Genomic DNA, 24760 nt, shown 5'->3' with positions numbered 1-24760 from the left:
TATTATACTTTAGGTTTTAGGGTACATGTGCACAATGTGCAGGTTTGTTACATATGTATCCATGTGCCTTGTTGTTTTGCTGCACCCATTAACTCGTCACTTAGCATTAGGTATATCTCCTGATGCTGTCCCTCCCCCCTCCCCCCACCCCACAACAGTCCCCGGAGTGTGATGTTCCCCTTCGTGTGTCCATGAGTTCTCACTGTTCAATTCCCACCTATGAGTGAGAACATGCGGTGTTTGGTTTTTTGTCCTTGCGATAGTTTACTGAGTATGATGTTTTCCAGTTTCATCCATGTCCCTACAAAGGACATGAACTCATCATTTTTTATGGCTGCATAGTATTCCATGGTGTATATGTGCCACATTTTCTTAATCCAGTCTATCGTTGTTGGACATTTGGGTTGGTTCCAACTCTTTGCTATTGTGAATAGTGCCGCAATAAACATGCGTGTGCATGAGTCTTTATAGCAGCATGATTTATAGTCCTTTGGGTATATACCCAGTAATGGGATGGCTGGGTCAAATGGTATTTCTAGTTCTAGATCCCTGAGGAATCACCACACTGACTTCCACAATGGTTGAACTAGTTTACAGTCCCACCAACAGTGTAAAAGTGTTCCTATTTCTTCACATCCTCTCCAGCACCTGTTGTTTCCTGACTTTTTAATGATCGCCATTCTAACTGGTGTGAGATGGTATCTCACTGTGGTTTTGATTTGAGTAAATTTCTTTTAGAAGTTTTTCTGATACAGTCTTCAGAATATTCATACTTAGAAAGCAAATAAAAAGGACCTGTCATTTTCTTTTATTTCAGGGGATATCATTTTCAATGCCCAATACCCAGAACTGCCTCCCGATTTTATCTTTGGGGAAGATGCTGAATTCCTGCCAGACCCCTCAGCTTTGCAGGTGAGTACGGCAGACTTGCTTGAATGATCTTTCTTTGGTGAAAGGAAAACAAAATTAGCTTTCAGCATTTGCTTAACACATAGATTTATCACACATCTGCATTTTTTTCCCACCCCTCTTTTCTCTGTCCTGTGAAATAGATGGAACTCTTTATGTGCCACAGTAGTTAAATAAGAGGTTTTTTTCATTGCTGTTTAGTTTCAGGGTATTTCGAATTAATGAAAGTCTCTAGCATATTGGTTGAAATATTTTTACTTCAGTTTAAAGAGACATGTTGAAAATATTTTGTTTGTTTTAACGTAATATTTCATGCCTGCAATCAATTTTCTAATGTTTACTAACACTTCATTACAGGGCTCATTAGGAGAGTGTTTCTTCGCTCTTCAAGAAGCCGTTTTTATATAGAAGTGAAAGTGGCAAATTTGGACTTGTATCCGCATTATCTCAGTATCTCAGTATTGTTATCAGAAGCGTAAAGACCAGATTAAGTGTTCTTTATCAAGCAACACCAGAAACTTTGTAGTTGAAATAAAATGTTTCTGGAATTAAAGCAGAAATATTCACCATTAGGGAAAGGGTGGTGGTACTTGTTGGAGCACATATGCTTTAGTAAGCATATGTACTTACTAAAAAAGTTGTGTGTTTTGCATGGTGGATGGAGAAATACACATGCGATTTTGTTTAAATGGTTCTGACCAGACAAAATGTCTCTTTTTATTTCTTCTCAAATTTGAGTTTGGTATGATACCTATACTAGAAGAGGTTTTATTGTTGTTCAAAACTATACTCTTAGTTTTGTTTTCTGGAAATTTTTTGTCTCGTTCAGGTTTTATAATTAAAAGTTTTGATGACTTACTTTGAACTCTTGCCCCGCTTCCACCCTTTAAAGGTATTAAACAGGAAGTAGTAACCCAAACTTAAAGTATTGTCTTAAACATTAGAACATAGCTGTAAAAATATTGTTGGCAAGAGTAAGGTGGATTCATGGTGAAGTTTCTAATAATTGAACATGAGCTGTATTTTTTTTAATTAAAAAAGTCTGAGTTCAATATGGCCCCTTTAGATGCTGTGTGTTACATATTCACCCCGTATTAAAGCTGAGAGTCTTAAACCTGGAAAAAAAAATGACACAGAGATTTCACCACAGACTTCTTCTGTATTAAATCTTCCCAGAAGAGGGTAGCATATGCTGGATGCCAAAGATGTATTCCAGGCTAAGTGCCTCAGGAATTTAAAGAAGGTGGTCAGAAAAAGCTTTGTAGTTGAGGCGAGACTTGTACTCATTCTTGAAGAATGGAACAAAAGTGGGAGGTATGACAAAGAGTATTTCAGGTGGGGGAATGACATAAGCACATTGGGGGAATGACATAAGCACATTGGAAGAAGCTGGGATTTGTCTAATGTATTTCAGAAGGCACTGACAGGTTTGCTGAAATGTAAGTCAATATAAGGAAGGGATCAACAAGGTTAGAAAGGTAAATTGGGAGAAGACTGTGGAGCACATTGAATGCTGGGCTAGGAGCCATTGAAGGAAATGATGAAGGGAGAATCATCTAATAGCAGTGTGGTCAATATAATGGAATAAGGAGAGATCGAAGACCAGAACTGAGGATGGATGTAAAAATTCAGTGGAGGGAGAAAGGGCTTTGAGCTAGGGTGATGCAAGAAGAAACAGCCTAATGGAAAGAATAAAAAAGTCATGTTTACAACTTCTTTTTTTTGAAATTGCATTTAAAATTCATAGCACATATCTTTAATATTTGGCAAGTATTGTGTAAGTGTAGAATTTAAACACTAGAAAGGATCTTAAGATTCATTTTATTCTACTCTTCCATTTTATTATTGAGGAAATTGACCTAGATTTATATAATTCTGTGTCAGACCTGATATTATAACACCACTCTTAAGATGTTTAGTCCCTGAGTGAAGTTGTCACAAATGTTTTGAGAGAATAGCTGAAAAAGAATAGCCAAAAAATCAAAGCACTAGATCTAAGTGAAAGATTGCAAATCTAGGGGAACACCTTCTCTTTAGTGATAGTTCATCTATGGCCTTGGGTGGACTACCCAGGGCTTCTTCATGGATCAGTGGGCTGAGCAAGCCCAGATAAGCAACCAGAGTGTACCCTCCACTAGCTGGGCGATGTCCAAATAGTTCTGGAGGTTGCACTTGATGGTTATTGTTGTCTGATTAAAACACCAGACAGGTTAACGACAAGGCCTGATCCCCAGCAGATATTTCTCTGAGTGTAGCTTGTCTCTGAAAGATTTTTCACTCACTTGTTAACAGATTTTGGTTTAATTCTTGGATTCAGTTCAGACATTTTTCCCCTTCCTGAAGTGCTCAGAGCACAATCATTAATAACCTGACTAGTCTACATATGGTTCTGAATGAAGAGGGAATACAAATTTCATCACCCATGGAGTGGAAAACAGAATGTCTAGATTTCTTGGATTTTTCCTGAAGTATGCCTTGCAGAAGGGCCTGAGTATATACCCTTAGAACCTGGGAGTGTAGTCTAAAGTAGTTCCTGTGGCAAGTGTGGAATTTCTTTGAAGTTTCTGGGTTTTACCTTAAAAATTAATGAAAATTTTATATTTGATTCTGTAACATACCTGTATTTTTAAAACAAAAATATATTAAATTATAAATATTTGAGAAAAAATGACTCTTCAGTGTGTCTCAGTTTGAGAAATGTAGTTTTAGAGAATATATGTAATATATGTAATCTTTTATTTATTCAATTTATTTAAATCAAATCGTTTCTGGAAAAAAAAGGATTTGAGGTAGCTTAAGTAAAGGACACACATAAGGTTAATAGGAATATGTGACGTGCTGTGATCCATCCAATGAGGCCACCTCTTTCTAAACTCAAGACTCTTCATTTAGGGAGGTGAGTTCCATTAAGGAACTTGAGATTTTCAGATAAATGGAAAATACTAGATAGAGAGGTATCTCATAGATAGCAAAGGTAAACTCTCATAAAATCATTGAGTTAGGATATTAATGGTTCAGTGGTTCCCAATTCTAGATATACATTAAAATATATTGAAAAGCCTTTTAAAAATACAGATTACTGGACCTACTGAATTGTATCCTTTGGGGAGCCCAAGCACTTATTAAATTCTCTGGGCTATTTTTATGATTACTCTGAACTGTTACTGGGAACCACTGATTGAATCCATCTTTTATAGTAATGTTTCCAACAGAAGTCTGTTTGCCTTTGCTTAACATTATTTCCAGTGAAGTATTTTCCATTCTGGAGACAGTTCAAAAGTTTTTTTAAGTAACAGCTTTATTGAGACAGTTTATATGCCATACAATTCACCTAAAGTGTGTAATTCAATGGTTTTTAGTATGTTCACAGAATTGTGCAACTTGCATCTATCACCACAAATTTAGAACCTTGTCATAATCCCAAAAAGAAACCTTAAACTTATTAGCAGTCACTTCCCTATATTCCCACCCTGATCCACCACCACCCGAAGTAGCAACTTATCTGCATTTTGTCTGTATGGATTTGCCTATTCTGGACGTTACATATAAATGGAATCATATAATACGTTGTCCTTTGTTACTGATGTCTTTGACTTAGCGTATTGTTTTCAATGAAGCATGTATTACTGTTTTATTTTCTTATTGCCAAATACGATTACATTGTATGCATATACTGCATTTTATTTATCCATTCATCAGTTGATGGACTTACAGGTTGTTGCCGTGTTTTAGCTATTGTAACTACTGTTGTGTGGATATTTTTATTTCTCTTGGATATATATCTAGGAATGGAATTGCAGGGTCAAATGGTAACTCTATGTTTAACTTTTTGAGGAAATACCAAACTGTTTTCAAAAGTAGCTGTGGCATTTTACATTCTTACCAGCAGTGTATGAGTGTTTCAGTTTCTCCACATTCTCAGCAACACTTGCTATTATGTCTTTTTTATTGTAGCCATCCTAGTGGGTATGAAGTGGTATCTCATAACCACAAATGAAGTGGTATCGCACTGTGGTTTTGATTTGTGCTTTTTTGATGGCTAGTGATACTGAGCATCTTTTCATGTGCCTATTGGCTATTTGTATATATTCTTTGGAGAAATGTCTATTCAGATGCTTTGCCCATTTAAAAATTGGATTGTCTTTTATTGTTCAGTTGTAAGAGTTCTTTATTCTGAGCATAAAAATAAACAAAAGACAAAGAGTCATATCCATTAGTATTTAATGCTTGCATACTGTGCGTTGAACACTGTTCAATATGGAACTTGACCTCAAGAGGTCTAAATTTTACGGAGGTGGCTGGGTGCAGTGGCTCATGCCTTCTAATCCTAGTACCCTGTCTCTCAATCAATCCATCAATAAATTTTAGGGAGGTAAGATATAGATATCTAAAAGCAAATACAGGTAGTATATAATTAAATGTTGGAATAATTGAAACAAAAGCAATGCTGTGGAGTAGTTAAATACTGTTTTTCACATACAATATATGATGTGAGAAGAGAGGATGTTCAATAAATTAAGACAGTCTCCATTATAATAAAAAAGGAAAATTATTGTAGGTTGGAATTGTGGGATTAAAATAATCTAGAAGAAGTTAAGTGATGGGTAGGTTATGCTATATCTGTCATCCAATTGCTTCTTTAACTTGAACTTCTTCTCTTTTGCTCCTTGCTCAGCCCTTTCCAGCCACAGAGGCATCCTTGCCATTCCTCAGACATTCTAAACACACTCCCACCTTAGGGCCTTTTCATTTGCTATTGACCATTTTTATTACTCTACCTGTAACCCTTCCTCCACTTACCTGAATGGCTTGTTCTCTCCTTTCTTGAAGTGTCATTATATCAGGGAGGCTTTCCCTGACATCCCTATGCAAAATAGCAATACTCTCTTCAGTACACTTTCATCTTTGTCATTGTCTATCTTCTTCAAAGCACTTATCATCATTTGATGATTTTTGGTTGCTTGTTTGGTGTCTGTCTCTGCCAGGGTGACCACCTGGCCTTGGTTTGCCCTGGACTGAGGGGTTTTCTGGGATGCAGGACATTCAGAGTTAAAAAAGGGCAGTCCCAGGCAAACTGGGATAATGAGTCATCCTTGTCTTTTCACTGGATTGGCAGCTTCAGGAGATAGTGGAATTTGTTCACTGCTGTATCCTGGTAATTTGAAGAGTGCCTGGTATGTAGGGGTATACAATGCATGTTTGTTAGATGAACAGATTTCCTTTAAGGTTCTGTATCCCTTAAGGGACTTGCAGCTTTCCAGGACTAGAAAATACACTTTAGATTAAAATTTTAAAAAGTAGAAAAAAAATTTAGTTTTAGAGAAATTTGGAGGGATAAAAATAAAATCAGTTAACAGAACCTCTGAAACAATGATTTTCAGCCTTTGTTTTGCAACACCCTGTGGTATGTTCAGCTCCCTCAAAGGATATTATGAAATTCTTTACCCCCAAGGTAATAATGATAATTCACTTTAACTTAAAATAAAGTTGCATAAAGGAGGAACGGTGGATCATAAATTTAAATGAGAAAAGCATGTTGCAATTATAGTAGATTGGAAACCACTGCTATCTGACTCCCTGGTTTGAGGAAGCTGAGGGTAATTTAGTGTTTGGGACAAGCATCTTCAGGGTAGTGAACCTAATGCTACTGCAGGTATTAGTCACTGGTTGTATGAGTCCTTCAGTGACTGTTCTGCTTGCGTAGAATGTAAGAGTACCAACACCTTGTCACTTTTCCTCCTGTGCTCTTCACTGTGCTACCTACAGAAGGACATCTTCTGAATGTGTCCTTGCAAAATAGTTCCCATCCCCAGTATACACAAAATATATACAAAGAATGCACTAAGCTGAAATGGACTGCATGTGACACACTTGAAAAACGCTATCCAGATGGATGGTGCTCGATGCCTAGACACTTTTAAGTGCCTTGGCCTACAACATATTTTAAAATAGAATGTTCTCTCATTTTTCAAATCTCCATTTGATGCCTCATTTGAGACCTATAAAGCACTTGTCCTTAGCCCTGAAGCTGGACATAGTGCTCAAGACAGATAAGCAGAATTACAGCACAGGGTGACAAGTGTGGAGATAGAGGTATACGTACAGAGTACTGTGGGAACATGGAGAGGGGCACTTTACCATATCCATGTATGTGTGGTAAGTACCAGGGACGTGGAAACATATTATTTGATTTTTTTATGAATCATATATATCTCTTAGGTAACTATTATTAACAAATAACTTTTATACAGAAGAGTGTATAAATCACATGTATAGCATGGTGAATTTCCAAAAGGTAAACACACCTGTGTAAGTAGCACCTAGATCAAGAAATGATATTTCCAACATCCAGAAGCCTCACTCATGTCCTGTTCCATCACTATGACCACCTTGCCTCAGAGTAAACACTATGCTGACTTATGATGTCATCATTATTGTTGCCTCTTTTTGATCTTCATACAAATGGAATCAAACTATGTGCTTGTCTTCTTTCACTCAATATTTATTTGTGAGTGTCATCCGTGTAGTTACTTTGGTTGTTGTTCATGCTCATTGCTGATAGTATTCTATTGTATGAGCATACCACAGTTTATCCATTCTACTATTGATTGACACTTAGGTTATTTTCAGTTTTTTTGCTGTTGTGAATATTGCTACTATGAACATTCTTGTAAATGTCTTGGTTAATGCACATATATCCATTCCTGATGGATATGTATCAAAGGGTGGACTTGCTGGGTCATATAGTATAGATGATAGGACAGTTTGAGGTTTCTCAACTTTATTAGTTTATCAGTTAGGGTCCAGTCAGGAGACAGAAACCATTGCAGTAATTTGAATAGGGAAAATTTAATATAGAGAATTATTTACCTAAAGGGGTAAAGGAGATCTCTAAAGAATGCAAGACTAGCAGTTGTAGGGAGCAGCTATTCTAGAGCTAAGGGAGAGGAACAAACTTTGAAGACCCTTTCCCCCGTCACACCCCATCACAGCTGAGATTCCCACCTCCTTGTTGGAGAGGGTGTGGCTGCAGGCTACGGGAAGATGAAGACCTTCACTGGGGGTGCTGTGGGCCAGAATTGGTGCAGGTAGCCTACTGGGTGCTGGTAAGCCAGAGCTGGCAAAGTGGAAATGGGCTGGTTTCAGTGAAACAGGCTGGAGGATGAGCACTAATAGGTCTCCTGCATGGCTCTGGCAGCTGCACCATGGGAGCAAGGAGGAAAGTACACAGAACCAGGGTAAGAAGCTCCTCCCTCTGCTGTGCCTTGCACTGTTCCTCCATCACCCTCTGTTGACAAGCTGAACACTGCACTCACTGGCAGAAGAAAAATGTTTACAGAGTCTGGCCCCCACTTCATAAACAGGTTAAAGCAGAATGGCTTTGGGAGATGAGAGGCAATAAATGAATGAATAACACAACTAGATAATGGCAAACTTATCTTCCAGTTTATTATTTTTACTATTAAACCCATCCTCATGAGTTCTTTTTTGTTTGTTTGTTTTTCTTAGTTGGAGTCTTGCTCTGTCGCCCAGGCTGGAGTGCAGTGGCACGATCTCAGCTCACTGCAAGCTCTGCCTCCCGGGTTCATGCCATTCTCCTGCCTCAGCCTCCCAAGTAGCTGGGACTACAGGCGCCCGCCACCACACCCGGCTAATTTTTTTATATTTTTAGTAGAGACGGGGTTTCACCATGTTAGCCAGGATGGTCTCGATCTCCTGACCTCGTGATCTGCCCGTCTCGGCCTCCCAAAGTGCTGGGATTACAGGTGTGAGCCACCACGCCTGGCCCCTCATGAGTTCTTAATTTTAGAGATTATGTTCTTCAGTTTTACAATTCTATTTGATTATTTTCTATAAATTCCAATTATCTGGTTAACTTATCTTTTCATCTATATCTAAATGGCTTTCTCCACTTTCTGGCTTGTGTTAATCATATTTGTTTTCTAGTCCATGTGAGCTAATTTTAATATCTGGAATATCCTTCGATTTTTGTGTGTGTGTTTTGTTTGCTTTTTTCTTGGTTATCCATCATGTGGTTCTGTTTTTGGTGTTTCTGGTAGTTTTCAGTGAATGTCAGACATTCTAGTTAAGAAACTACAGAGGCTCCAGATAACACAGTCTTCTTCCAGAGAGAAGGTTTACTGTCCCCTCTGATAGGGACATAGGCTGATGTGACTGGATGGTCACTTTAATCCAGTCAGGGATTTTGCTGAGTCAAAGCTAGTTTATGGCTTTGGTAAGAGTCTGTTTACTTCTGGTTCACTTCTGTTCTGGGATAGTGCTCTTCAGGGTTTTACTTGGGAGACTGGAGTGGCCAGTGTTCCTAAACAATTCTAAGTGCCTTGGCCCACAACATACTTCAGAATAGAATTCTCTGTCATTTGTCAAATATTTAAACACACAAGCAGTGTGGATCTCAAATTCTAAATGTTGTCTTACAAGACTGCTGATTGCTTTGCTCTGCTTTTCAGAGGCATTTTCTTAATTTTTAGCTTCTTGACCTGGGCTACCCCAAAATTCATCAAAGTCTTGAGGGGAGCTGGCTGTATGTTTGAGGTCTCTCAACACTCTGCCAAAAGTTCCAATGGTTTCTCTAAGCCTCAGCAGCAGTTTTGTGACTGTGCATAGCCTGGATTCTCAGCCTCCCTCCTGTACCCTAAATTTGCAAATGTCCCCAGGGTAAAAGCAGCTGCAGACATCAGCTCCTCTCCCTGAGGTTTTCTCCTCTCGATTCTCAGCCTCCCAGTTCTCATTGCTTCCATAGATAGCAAATGCCTTCAAATAGATTTCTATATTTTATTTAGCTTTCTAGTTGTTCTTATTGAGAGTGCTGATCTGTACAGAGCTACTTCATCCCACCTGGAAGTCGTCTCCATTATATTTTGAGAACATATAATTTTAAAATTTACTTTCAAAGCAAAAGTACAAAAGACTTCAGCAGATCATAAAATACAATGTACATGTATTACACCTTGGTAAGAATACAGAATTAATAAAATTAATAATAATTAATAAAATGTTTGATATTAATAAAATGTTCAATAACAAATTAATAAAATGAAGATAACTGTATTTCTTCCTTTTTTATGAAAACCTAGATGTTAACTTCCAATATATATATTCCTAAGGTAGAAATAAAACATTATTTAGCATGGCATCTCTGGTTCTCTTGAGTTGAATGCAGCTTGTAATCAAAGGATGCATCATCAGTAAATGACCCAAGAGAATATGAGAAAATTACTAGAAATTTTGATGGAGAACTGGTTTATGTGTTAATGAACTAAAAACTACTGTATTTCTACCATGTCTGTTTCATCAGCCAGGGAAACATTTTATGAAGTAGGAAGAAAGTTGATGTTATTTTTTAAAAAATATACTTCCTAAAGGAAGACAGTAGAAGAACACTGGTTCAAAATTAAGATTTTTGATTTCATCTGTTTTCCAAAGGTGTTGCTATTATAGCCAATTATAGATTAAGAAGAGTATTAACATATACACATATGCATACACATATAATTTGAAAGCATGTGTTATAAACAAGGCTTTAAAAGCATAGTTGTAGAAAAACAGAGCACCTTGAAAGCACAAACAAGGTATATTAAAAACATTCACTCTCCTAAGACAAATGAAGAAAAGGCAAACCAAGTTATTTTTTGAAATCCAATGGCAAATATAACATTTAGCAGATGTTGCCAGTTTTGATTTACTCTATTGAATTTGTAAAACAGCTATTGGGAAAATGAGGTACTGAGTTGAGTATAAACCATTGCAGTTCAAGAATATGCTTATCCAGGGCCAGGCATGGTGGCTCACGCCTGTAATCCGAGCACATTGGGAAGCTGAGGTGGGTGGATCACAAGGTCAGGAGTTTGAGACAAGCCTGACCAACATGGTGAAACCCCGTCTCTACTAAAAATACAAAAATTAGCTGGGCATGGTGGCACGCACCTGTAATCCCGCTACTCAGGAGGCTGAGGCAGGAGAATTGTTTGAACCCGGGAGGTGGAGGTTGCAGTGATCCAAGATCATGCCACTGCACTCCAGCCTGGGCGACAGAGTGAGACTCAGTCTCAAGAAAAAAAAAAATGCTTATCCAGAGGAGTTATTTAATCAGTTTTGAAGATTACCCATTGTCTTTTGGTTGGTCGTCTCTCGTCATCCATCTGCTCTTTGTCGCCTCCTATTCTCTCCATCACTCCCTTCAAAGAGCTGGATTTTAAAATAATAATAATAATAATTATTATTATTAGCATTTGAAATACAAGTAAGTACCAAGAAAAACCAGTCTATAACCCTAGATGAGTTAAAGATGAATATTCACAGTTTAGTAGATTTTTATTTCTGGTGTTTTTCTGCATATGCCACATGGACATATGTTTGTCTACATTTTTCAATTTTTTTTACTTTATATATTATCATAAGCATTTTTCCTAAGACATTACAGATTTATCTTAAGCACTTTTTAAAATTGGTGTCTGTTCTTTTGATCTGTTCCTGATTGCTAGTACCTCTGCAGGAAGATAAAAGATGTATCTCAAACCAGTCCTTTTTCTTTATTTTTGTTTGTTACTCATAGAGAGTTCCACTTGAATCTAAATGAAATGGTGATTATTTGTGAATTCTTAACCATCTTTCCCCTTACTCTGAATAACTAATAGTTGGTTATTGTTGATAACTTACTAAAAAAATCTATTAATTCATTATTTTAAGACTACTGTCTGTGAACAGGGCTTTTACCTTTGTTTCCCTTAAGAGAATAAGGGAGAAATGAAGGTTTTAGTAACACCAAATTGTTTTTAGCTAATATATATATAGCATTGAGTAGAAGATAGAGAACCAACCTTTCAAGAGGACTTTGCTTTAATTGGAGAATCAGGACTTAGACATTAAAAGGGAAATATTGTAGCGAATTACAGTACAGTATATTATCATAGCACATTATATACACCTTTGTAGCATTGTATTCTGTCTAGTAATTGCTTGTTTACCTTTTTGTCTTCTATACATTTGTGAGAACATCTTGAAGGCAGAGACTATTATCTTACTTGTCTTTAGTTTCCCTAATGTCTATTTGTGGTACCAGGCACACTAAGATTTTGTTTTTGTTTTTGTTTTAATGAATGAATATGCTGAGTACCACATTAATGGTACAGGAAGTCTGATAAAGTAGTGCTTATTGTACCTAAGGTGCATAAAGTCTGAGACTTTATGGAAGAAGAAGGGTTCTAGCTGACTCTTCAAGCAGGAGTAGGATTTAGAAGAAGAGATGGGGGGATGGCACTGTAGACAAGGACAAAAGTACAGAGAAGCATCATATACCAAGGATGGCATATTGGAAGCACTGAGCAAGCCAGTTTGCTTGGAGTAGTTTGCATAGGCAAATAGTAGAAAATACGGCTACAAAAGTAGGTTGAAGTAGAATTGTAAGGGGTTTAGAATACAATGCTAAGGATTATTCATTGCCAGTCTACGCTGTGATTTTAAAAAACTTCCACAGCCTTAGGTTTTGTTTTCCTTCTTCCTAGTATGGTTTAACCAAGACATTGAAACTTTTGTGAGATGTTCATGATTTGAGGATAATATTTTTTCCTTTATGGTACTAAGGATTTCAGAAATTTTTAATGCCTTTTTAGCCACTTGCTGTTAAGCATGCTTCCTGAAATAGTTACGAACTTCATGTGTATACATTAGTTTTTCAGAGGAGTGAGACTTTTATTATGCATTTAAAAAGAATGTGCAGTTGATTGTTGATTATATTCCTTCAGGATCTTTAAATTAATTATTTCATATTCTTCACTTGTTTCAAAGGCTGGTCTTACAACTAGCTTGTTTTGTGTGCTTTTGGTATACAGGATCTTTTGAGGCAAGGGCTATTTATCTGTCAATAAAGTTTTAATTTTAGAATTTTCATTTTAGATTTATAGAATTGTTGCCAAGACAGTACAGAGAGCAGAGAGTTCCTAAGTGCCCCACATTCAGCTTCCCCTATTGTTAATATCTTATATTATTATGGTACATTTGTGACAATTTGTTGACAAACCAGTATTGATATATTATTATTAACTAAAGTCCGTACTTTATTCAGATTTAAAAAAATTTTTCTTAATGTCCTTTTTCTATTCTAGGATACTGTCTAGGATTCCACATTGCATTTAGTCCTCATGTCTGTTTGGGCTCCTTTTATGACAGTTTCTCATATTTTCCTTGTTTTTGATAACTTTGATGGTTTTGCAGAGTAAATGGCTGGGTATTTTATAGAATGTCACTCAGTTGGGATTTGTCTGATGTTTTTCTCATGTTTAGGTGATGGTTATAGGCTTTTGGTAGAAAGACCTCAGAGGTACAAAGCCATTTTCATCACATATCAAGTCATATTAATAGTCACATACTATTGATATGACTTTTCACTATTGTTGACCTTAATCACTTGGGTTGAGGGAGTGTTTGCTACCCTGTAAAGCTACTCTTTCTTTCCCCCTTTTATCCTTTACTATGGAAGGGTCTCACTGTGTGCAACCCACAGAAGTGGGGAGTTATGCCCTCTTTGAGGGCAGTGTCTACATAAATTATTTGGAATTCTACTGTCTGGGAGATTTGTCTATTCTCTCCATTTATTAATTTATTTGTATCAGTATGGACTTATAGATACTTATTTTATACTTTGGGTTACAGTCCAATACTATGTTATTTATTTTGTTCTTCAAATTCTTCCAGCTTTGACCATTGGAAGTTCTTCCACTTGGTTCCTATATTCCTTTGATATGCCCGCATCATTATAGATGTTTTTATTTGTTTGTTTTTTTTTGTAGCATTTTCTTACTTTCTGGCACTATGAGATGATCTCGGTTCATCTTGTCAGTTTCCTGCTCCAGTCTTAGTATCAGCCATTTCTCCAAGGATCGCTTGTCCTTTTTATTGGAGAAAGTTCTTAGAAACCAAGATCTTAGTGCTAGATGTGCTTGCTGCTACTTGGATGTCATTGCTTTTATTTAGGTCCTTTCAGCTCACAGAGCAAGGATATGTACATATCTATAAATATTTGTCTATGTAGCCATCTGTACCTATATTAAGGGAAACATGACTTTACTGATGTCTTCAACTCTTATCTACTTCCACATGGATCATTCTAGTCACCAGGAAGGATTATTTTAAGATCCCATTTGTGTATGTACTGACGTCTGCCTTCCTGTGATATTATTCCTATCTTTTTGTTAGTTAATTCCTTCTACAAACATGTATTGAGCCTATATTATATTTAAGGCTTGCACTAGGTGCAAGGGATACAAAAATGAATGATGCATTGATACATTCACAGTTTCTTCAATACCTGTTTATTGAATACCTCATTTTTAGGCACTGTGCTCCATGCTAACACTTTAGTAGTGGAGAAAATATGGCTACAGACAGTTATGCTATAAAACAGGATGGAACTGTGATACAAGGTAGAAAAGAAAGTGTGTTCTTGTGTTGCTATTAAATAGTATGTAAGACTGAGTAATTTATAAAGAAAAGTAATCTATTTGGGCTCACAGTTCTGCAGGCTGTACAGGAAACATGGTGCTGGCATCTGCTTCTGGAAAGAGCCTCAGGAATCTTACAATCATGGCAGAAGGCAAAGGGGAAGTAGGCATATCACATGGTGAGAGCAAGAGCAAGAGAGAGAGGAGGGGGTGCCACACTTTTCCAAACAATCAGATCTCATGTGAATTCAGAGTGAGAACTCACTCATTACCATGAGGATAGACTCACCCCTATGCACCAAACACCTCCCACCGGGCCCCATCTCCAACACTGGGAGTTAGATTTCAACATGAGTTGTGGAGGGGACAAATGTCCAAACTATATCAGAAAGGTAGTAACAAAGTTCAAATGAAAAAGAAATTACTTCAGGAAAGGCAATCACATGATGAATTGTAGCAGTTAGAACCTGATGAGATGCAAGTGACAGAAAATACAATCAAACAGGTAAAAAAAAAAAAAAAAAAGGGAATTTATTGATTCATATAACAGTAAAGACCAGGGGTAGAACTAGCTTGGGGTGTGAATAGTTTTAGGGCTTAAACAATGTTATCAGGGCTTTGCTCTGCCTTCTGTTCATGCTGATATTATTCTTAGGCTCTTCCTAGTATCTCCTAGTACTTCTAGGTGAACATCACAACACCAAGTTCCAAAGAAAAGAAAGTCTGGTATCACAAAGTCTTGGAATTGAGACTTGTCTTGACTTTCCTCATATAGGTCATTGTATCTATGAATATTATTGCTCTGGGGAATAGAATGTGCTGATGAGCTTAGCTTTGTACATATGCTCCATCTGTTTCACAGATGTTGGTTTTGTGATTGTTATTAATTAAGGTGTTCATTTTTGTTTTGTGAACTTGTCCATATATTTGTTATATTTTACAATAAAGTTTTTTTTAAAAAAGAGCTAAATATGTTCAGTATATACATATTAATCAATGTAATTACTCAGATTCAGGTAGTCCACTTAATCCTAAGATGGCTATCTACAAAGAAATTTACTCCTAGACACATCATGGCAAATTACAGAAAACCAAAGACAAGGAGAAAAATCTAAAAAAAGAAACCAGAGAAAACAAAAGAGCAACCATTAGATTATTAGCTGACTTCTTAATAGCATTAATGGAAGAGAGAATACAGTTTAGTGATATATTTAATGTGATAAACCAAACAACTGTTTAAAATCCTATACCTAGCAAAAAGATTACTGACTAATTTAAGTGAAATAAATCCATTTTCAAGTAAACAAAAGCAGGGACTTCATCATTAGCAAACCTTTACTAATTCTTCAGGGAGATGAAAGACAAAAATCTCAGTTGGAAAATAGAGATGCAGAAAGGAGTAAAAGGCCACAAAATATAATAAAGGGAGCCAGTAGCTAAAGAGGGTATAAAATTATAAATCATCTAGAGGGTGTTTTAGCTAGAATTGTTTTATACATTTTGGTGATTATTAGAATTTAATTTCCCAATATACTTCATGTAGGCAAATACTAAAATTAAGTGACTTCTTGGTGTTTACTGATTTGGGAATGGGGAAGTGGGTGACTGTAGGGTGAAAAAAGAAAATGATGTTAAAGCTTCGTTTTGCAAGTAGGTTTTTTAATGTTGACCATGTCTGCCATCCTGCTTTCTACATTTCTCTTCTTGTATTGCTGTGTGGCGCTGTGATTATTTCATGGGGAAATCAGGAATGTATTGATTGCTGGATCCTAGCTCCCAAAGATTTCAATTTATTTATTTAGTCTGGGGTAGAACCTGGGCATCAGTTGGTTTAGAAAGCCAATTCTAAGGCTGGGCAACACGGCAAAACCTTGTCACTACAAAAAACAAAAATTGGCCAGGCATGGTGTTGCGCACCTGTAATTGCACTACTTGGGAGGCTGAAGTGGGAGAATCGTTTGAGCCTGGGAGGTTGAGGCTGCAGTGAGCTGAGATTGTACCACAGCGCTCCAGCTTGAGTGACAGAGTGAGACCCTGTCTCAAAAACAACAAACAAACAAAGCCAATTCTAGTGTTATAGCCAGAGTCGAGAACTACAGGTATAGAAAATGAATATGGGTGAGACAGATCTGAATTCTAGATTTAGTTTTATTGATTACTAGGTGGATTATGCAGGATCTGTGTATTATTGATAAAACTGATAAGTACTTATCTCACAAGGCCATTTTAGGGAATAAAGATGGTAATATTTGAATGTAAAAATGGAAAGAAAACCAGAGGTGTGGAAGCCAGAATGACCAAGGGCAACATATAATCATTACCAGAGAGAGCTTAGCACGTGGATGTATTTTCAAAGAAGCCCTAAGTTTACCTTTATAATTGAAGCAGTTTGTTTTGATTTTCGTTCTTATCTTTCAACTCATATAGCAATGAGGTTTTGTGCTTACTGAAGTCTTTAGGATTGGGATTGCTCTGCTGTACTTGGGTTATCTACAGGAATGGGCACATTACAGAGGAAGAGTCTCATAAATTTTGAACCTGGTTCTAATATATGTTTTCTCCAACATTTTTAAAAAGCAAAAAAAAAAAAAAAAAAAAAAAAACACTTAGCCATTAAAAAACATTTTTCAGAGAAATTATCTGCATCCTGCTGAGAATTTTATGCCAAACTGCAGCCCCCACACAAGCTTTGGAGAGCCAAGATATTTAAACCTGCAAAGGAAAACGCCAGCTCAGCCCTTACACTGGTTCGATGTAATCCTTTAACCACAGAATGGTTTCTAGCCTTGAATTGGCAATGACTCAGTAGACCTTGTATACATTTTAAGAATGTTTTTAAGTAGGTAGGATTATAAAAATAGAAGTACAACATTATTATAAACAAAACATTCAACACATTGAATACAGTTTCTTGAGTATGTTTCAAGAACATTTATGAAGAAACCAGATTGAAAAATAAAGTCCGGATTATTATAGAATTTTTAAAAGAAGGACAGCTAATTACTTATAATATCTAAAATAGTCTACCAGAGGTTATCAGTCACTTTTTAAAATCAAAGGGGATGGTTCTTTAGGAGGTTAAAAAATTAATTTGCACAAACACTAATGGACATAACAATTATATATAATTTGTGTGTTTAAAGATACTTTTTTTTTTTTTTTTTTTGGTTAAGATATGGGGTCTCACTCTGTTGTCTAGGCTGGAAGTGTGGCGGCACAATCACAGCTCACTGCTGCCTCGACTTCCTGGCTTAGGTGATCCCTCCTGAGTAGCTGGGACCACACTTCCATGCCTGGCTTAAAGATACATTTTAAAAAGACTTATTTATTTTAGTAATTTGGAGATGTTTCCAAGGTTAACATGAACTTTAGCCTAGTTAGCACCTCTGGGAATTATTTTTAAAAAGCAAAATGTGTCTCAATCAGATTTGACTTTAATTTAAAACTAATTTAATGTACTAGTTAACCATTTATTTTACTTTCAACTACTATCTAGGTTCTACTCCAAATTCAGTAAATCTATACAGATTAAATTAAAAGCATTTTCAAGTCAGGAAAAGAGATAACTATTTCAAACTTTTGCGTTTATATATTTTTATTGATACATGAATAGAACTGAATAGAAATACTTTTAGAATGAGCTATATATTTATTTTATGTATGTATCTTGTCTAGTTCATAGTGAATACATCATAGACAACCTTAGCTGTGTTTTACTGACTTAGAAAATCTGTAATAGTAATTGTCAACCTTTTAATGCTAAACATAAATAATTGAAATCCTGTCTGTTAATCTAAGTATTTTGACTTCCTGAAGAGAGCTTTAAGTTCATTTCTTATATTTTGTTAGTATTTTTTGGACTTTTAAATTTGTAATTATTAAATTTGAGATAAAAATTTTTGTGCTGTTTTGCAGCATGCCCTGTGAAAATTTTCTTTTTCAAGGAAACAATGCATTTTAAAATGTTTGTAACATTTAGAGTAAAAGACTAAGGAAGTTTTGAAAAATTGATAAATTTTTAAGCCAGATTAAACAATTAAGATTAATTGCATACCTTCTTTAACTTTTAACATCATGTCATGGCTATAAATTTGTAAGTAGCCATTTTAGAAATCCAATCATAATTCTTAGGTATAATTTTCAGAAATCAAAACAACAAAATTAATTACAACTGTAGAATTTCCTTATTTGAAAAACTTTCTATTTTGGGGTATTGTGTAATGAATCCCCATGGATCTCATTTCAATAATTGCCACGTCATAATCTTGTTTCATCTATACTCCTATTCACTTACTGCCTAGTAGCATCGTAGCTTGAAGCAAACCCCACATATTATGACATTTCATCTGTAAATATTTCAGTATAATATGCAAAAATATAAATCTTTTAAAAAGCATAACCAAAATACCATTATCTTATCTAAACAAATTGACAGTAATTCCCTAGCATCTTCAAATAACCAGTCATTGTTCAAATTCCTAATTGTTTGAATTAAGATCTATGCATTGTGATTGTTATGTCAAGTCTTTTTAACTTACTGGTTTTCTCCATCTTTTTTTTTTCCCTTTTTTGCAATTTATAGCTGCAGAAACAGGGCCATTTGTCCTAGAAAATTACCATAGACTAGATTTTGCTGATTGTATCTCTGTGGTATAGTTTAACATGTTCCTTTCTTCCTCTGCAGTTCATATAAATTGGTAGTTGGATATATGTCCCAAATTTCTTGTACCTTAAATTACTTGGTACATAGTCACAAACCCAAAAGTAACCCTGGTTTCCCCTACCATCCTGGTTTCTAAATTTTGTGAAATAGCTGAAATAAGGACTATGTGCTTTATTTTATACACGACATATAGAGGCATCTTTAGATTTTATTTAGATAATTGTATATAATGCTTGACTGAAGATTAGAATTTGCAGTGACATTAGTTATAGCAAAATGAGACAAATAAGTGTATAGCAAGTAGAAAAGAACTATCAAAAGCAACAAGGATTCTAAAGGTACAGTATCCTGGTATCATTTATTTTAAGGACAGTTAGCCTATTCACCTAAAACATCCCTAACTATATCACTCTTTTTTAAAAGTGGCTATCTGTTCTTATAAGAATGACCCCTGTTCATCAAGTAAGGTGAATTATACTAAATATGCTTTATTTTAAACAATAACAGGAGCAACTAGAGAGTTAACAGTTTAGTTTAGCACTTGAAGGATTAAGGAATTATATACTGTAGTTGAAAAATATGGTGATCTGGTTAATCTGTAACCTCTGTATATGATATATTTAATGTGTGTATATTAATGTTAGGTGTCATAAATAAAAATTACAGAAATTCTTCTGTATTGAGAATAGTGGGGAAATAAGATATACTGATTAATCCAATATTCAGACTCATAAAAATATATAAGCTATATATGAGCCACCAGTTCTTTTAAAATAATTGATTTTTTAAATAAAATACCTCTCTCACTAAAAGTAGAACATAATGTGATCTTTTTTTTGATGGTTTGGAAGCATTTAAGAGACTTTATAGCATCAGAATTATTATTAACCTTAATTATTGTTATATTGTAGCTGTATAGCAGAGTTGATTAATGCAGAGTTCCAAAGTAATGTTTGTTACCAGAGAATTTTCACTGGATTAAGAAAGCCTGAATGGTAGTCACAGAGAATCACATAAAGAGACAGGAACCACTATGAATGCATATATATGTGTGGCTGCATACATAGACTTGTATTTACTCATGTGCACAGGTGCACATATTATTGTTAAATTTATAATGTATATTGTTAAACATATATACATATATATCAACCTGTGACATGTGCAGCCATTACCAGTACTAAGGAAGCTGCAAATGGAAGAAATTTGATCAAAATTTACCAAGAGGAAATTGGCTCCAAGACATAATGCTTTTGGCTGGAGAAGATAGTGATCCTGGCACAGTATACTCTCTATTTCCTTGTTAGAGCTCCAAGATTAAAAGAATTAGCTACATAGAGGCAGATGCTTGGTAGCTTTCTGGAAGCACAATTATAAGGTTTATGAAAAACAGGAAGATCAACATCACATACAGGTTTTATGAACTGATTTAATGTGCTATTTTGTATCCCTTAGACCTTGTCTATTGAGCCATAATAATTTCATTTCATTTTTATAACTATTTTTACGTTCTTATTTTAAGTGTGATAGCCTTTGGAAAGAAATTATGTCTTAGAATGCTTTTAAGATACTATTTTTCAGATTGTTCAAACTTCTTGTGATTGATGACTATAATTAGTCTTATTGCAATATTGTATTTTCAGAATTGCTCTCCAATTTTCTTTTGTCTACTTCTGCTAATAACCACAGATTAACTTGGCTCCCAGTAGCCAGTATCTTTATTGACCTTGGAAAATGTTTTGGATCCTTTAATATACCTAATTTTGTTTATAATGAATTGAATAGTAGTGATTATTCACTTGAAAAATAATTTGAGTGCCCACTTTGAATAACCCATAATGTCTAACACAGTATTTGCATAGAGATGAATAAGATACTGTTCCTGTTCTCCCATAGTTTATAATCTCATAGAAAGACAGTGATATGAAGTAACTATATTACCCAGACAATCAGTGATTTCTTATGAACATTAGTGGGTGCAATAAATAGAAGAGGTTTCTTTTCATCTTTAATTTTCAATGACTGAGAAACTTCAGCTATTCTTTTGCTTACATGACACCAATAAAGACCTGATACATCTACCATAAATGAAGAGACCATGGGAGGAAATAAACAGTCTTTTTAGGAGATGCCCTAAAATCTCAATAATCTTATTTGTAGCAGGGGCTACGAACTCCAATGTCTGAAGGAGCCAGTCAAGTGTACCCAGGTAACACAAATGAATGAAAAAGTAGGTATAAAACAGTTGGAATTGGTGGGGATTGTGACCTGCTGAAGCGTGTATGCTTTGTTTAAAGATTTTCAAATAAAAATTTGTGTGGGTCAAAGAAAGCATGTCTGCAGGCTGAGGCGGTCAATTTGCAAATGCTCCATAATTCCTTAATCTTAATGAAACCATCACAAAAACATTTGAGAGAAAAGATGATGATTTAAAATTAAACACAAATAAATATGTCCAATTTGAGAATGATCACACCATTGAGTAAGCTATTTGGCACTTTCCCCCCAGGGCACAAGTGACATTAAATCAGGGGAGATGGGATCTCACAGGGAGCCTGGATGATATTACAGATCTAGGCAGATGAAAGGATCAAGTTTAGTAAAATTCATTACTATAGGAGAAGCAGAAAGGAGCAAGAATGATGTTGGCTCTCCATTGTTGAAGATGTTTTTCCCCCCTGGATATGGGCAGCTCTGGATTCCAGGTGATATTCATTGTTAGAAGTAGACCAGAGGTCTGGAGAAACAATCTGTAACTTCCTGGGATACGTGTGTGGCAACTAGTGGAAAGCTCTAGTGGGTGGAGCTTTTAGCCATCATTTAGTCAATGGATTGTATGTGAAGGTCTAGTGAGTTTATATGAAATTATTTGGGCCTTTAATCACAATGAGAAAATTCATTGGAAAAATAATTAAGTGTTCTAGGTTTTGCCTGCTATGTGAATGCCTGAACCTGACTCCAAAATCATGAAAAGATTGTATAGAGCCAAGGAGCAGGTCTCACCCCAAGCATACTTAATCAGTGTATCAGAGGGCTGGATCTGATACTCTTGTCTTTTTAAGATGCTTCCACAGTTACTCTGATGATAGCCAGTGTGGAAGCTAGGGTAGTAGGTAGAAAAGGTTCATATACTTGTAGGGAAAGATCAGGCTTCCCTGGTTAATGAAGATTGCATATTGACAGCCTTCTATTAAGGGATTTTTTAAAACGTAAAATGCTCTTTATTAATAAAAAGAAACCTAGTCTGTTTGACGATGAGTTGATGGCAGTCGAAATTGATAGCTTGGGATGTTAAGGCTTTGTTAAGGTTCTTGACGCACTTCATTGGAGAGAGTTATGTCTTCGTGATTATTTATCCTGAGACCCAGGGAAGGCTGTTTGGATGGTACCATTTGAAACAGATGCTTTTATTTAGTTTACTTTGAGAGGCACCACAGTTTTGAAAGAACTGGTGAGGAATGGGTTTAGGGGCTAGAGACGGATGGCAGTAGTTTAAGGAAGTGACAGTTGATGAAACAATAATCATTGTGTATTGCTAAGTTGATAAATGGTTTGAAGGCAGTCACCATGGCTGCCTTCTGGGGACCCATTTTAGGTCTCCTGGGGAGAGAATGTGTGCAAAAGATGTAAATGTTTACTGGGCAGAGGCACACATTTCCAGTGTGGCATGGAGCCCGCATTCATATGATACCACAGGACAGCTGGTACGTACTGAATATGTTCCAGTCAAGTGGAGGAAAGGTAAAAATATCTCCTGTTTAAGGGACTGTGAAGCCAGTGAAGGCCTCCTGTCTAAGGTCAGTGCTAAAGAAGGGCTGGGGTACTGCTCATTGTGTGCATGTCAGTAATCAAAGACACATGTCAGTAATCAAAGGGTCCTTATTTAGTCTGGAACAGTTCATTTTTCTCCTTTATGTCCTTCAATGGGACTGTTGGCTTTTTTATAAGTTTCACTTGATTACCCACTGAATCAAATACCTTATTGGTGTTTGAAAAGCTCTAGGACGGGGAACATCTCAGATACCTATTTCAGATCCATTTTAACTTAAATTTATTGAATGAGTTATAATATACAAAAATATAGATTCTGTTTTTCCTCTTTTCCTTATTATTTATTTTTTCCTTAAGAAAAATCATTATAATCATTGCTGGGTTAGTAAAAATAGATTAATCCTCTGTGTAGATTTTTCTGCAGATAAATGTAGGAAGCTACTCAACTTTTGTCTCTGGCAGAAAACCCATACCAAATCTATACTTTTGATTGAAGTGCTCTTGAATAGTTATATGGCCTAGTAAGAGCTCATGTGCCTCTTCCTCTGATCTTTCCCCTAGAGAGGTAAAATGGTGATAATGGTGTTGTGGTGTGTCAGCACTCTTTTATTTTCTTATTTTTCTTTTTTTCCATTTTTTTAAGTGACAGAAACCTGATTCAAACTGGCTTTAACTATAAGGAGAATTAATTGGCTTAGAGAACTTAACAGTCCAGAATTGAGCATCAGACAAAGCTTGATCCAGTGGCTGAAATAATGTTATTTAAGGACCTGATTTCTTCCCATTTCTTTTCTTCTTTGCTCTGCCTCCCATTGTGTTAACTTTTAGTCCCCATATCCACACAGGTTCACAAGTCTTTTCCCTTGTGAATAAAAAATTGTTACTCCAATTCAGACTTTATATTCTCCTTTCATAGGAAGAAGAAAGCCTTTATTTCTCAGCAGTCCCAGCTGATGTCTTTATTTATCTCATTGGCTTTGATTGGATATGTGTCCAATGGCTGAATCAAAACATTGAGCTAAGTGCATAGGCAATGTTGATGGAGTTAGATAGTGAGGACCTATAGAGCTTATAGAGAACTGGAGGTTCCCACTCAAAACTTATGCCTGAGAATGGGGAAGGGAAGTCTCCCCCACAAAATTTGGGTTGGTGTTATCAGCAAGAGGGGAATGGGAGTTGGACGTGAAACAATGGATGTTTACTAAATGTATGTTTAGACCAAGGATATTATATGGATCTGGGGATAAGAGGTAGAGTTTTTAGGGAGAAGAATAAAGACATTGAAAGCTCTTTAGTATCCCGTGTGTTGTGCTTTGTGGATATCCTTTCCTTCAATTGAGTGTCTATTTTGCTTTGCTTTTTCTTTCTTGCTCTTATAGCTGCATGTGGCTGTTACAACCTGAAGAGCCTGGGGTAGTCTCCTTTTCATTCGGAGTTTTACCTGCCCATTTACACATAAGTTGTGTTACTAGGACATTGGTGGTTTTAAGACCACTGGCCAGGAAAGCCTGTAGCTGGGATTTTGGCTAAGAGGAAGAGGGTCTGGCAAATATTGCAAGTCTAAAGTCCAGGGAGCTCAGCTAAGGTGTGGAGAAACAGTTACATAATATAAATCATTGGAGCCCAGGGGCCTAGTCTCACTAGGGAAGTCATCTAGGGCAGAGGTCAGAAACTAGGTGTCAGAGCCTGCAGATGTTTCTCCAGTTGTAAATAATAAATTGGTTGAAACTGTTTGCTCTTCTTGTTCCATACTGCCCAGTCCTGTGGGTTTCTTTGTGATTATCATAGTCAGAAGGAAATAAGAATCTACCGTGGGGTCTGGTGCCGACTGAGACAGGAAAAAAGTTACTATCTTGATCTGGGAGAATGGATAGGAGTTCCCTATGGCTATAAAATATTCAGTGCCAGCAAAGGGCCACTAAGCTTAAATGATCGTTCATTGTGATTTAAATAATTT

General features: G+C 36.1%; 1 protein-coding gene across 8 annotated transcripts in view; it reads left to right on the top strand.

Moving 5' to 3' along the window:
• Window positions 1-24760, top strand: part of BABAM2 (BRISC and BRCA1 A complex member 2) — a 577548-nt gene that overhangs the window by 220189 nt on the left and 332599 nt on the right. For all 8 annotated transcript variants that reach the window (XM_055253180.2, XM_063623865.1, XM_055253179.2 and 5 more), the window contains one exon: window positions 818-912. In XM_055253180.2, the coding sequence (XP_055109155.1) occupies window positions 818-912 (95 nt within the window). The remainder of the gene's footprint in view (window positions 1-817; window positions 913-24760) is intronic.

The sequence above is a fragment of the Symphalangus syndactylus genome, chromosome 18, assembly GCF_028878055.3.
Source record: "Symphalangus syndactylus isolate Jambi chromosome 18, NHGRI_mSymSyn1-v2.1_pri, whole genome shotgun sequence".
NCBI lineage: Eukaryota > Metazoa > Chordata > Mammalia > Primates > Hylobatidae > Symphalangus > Symphalangus syndactylus.
This window is presented reverse-complemented; position numbering and strand designations above follow the sequence as displayed.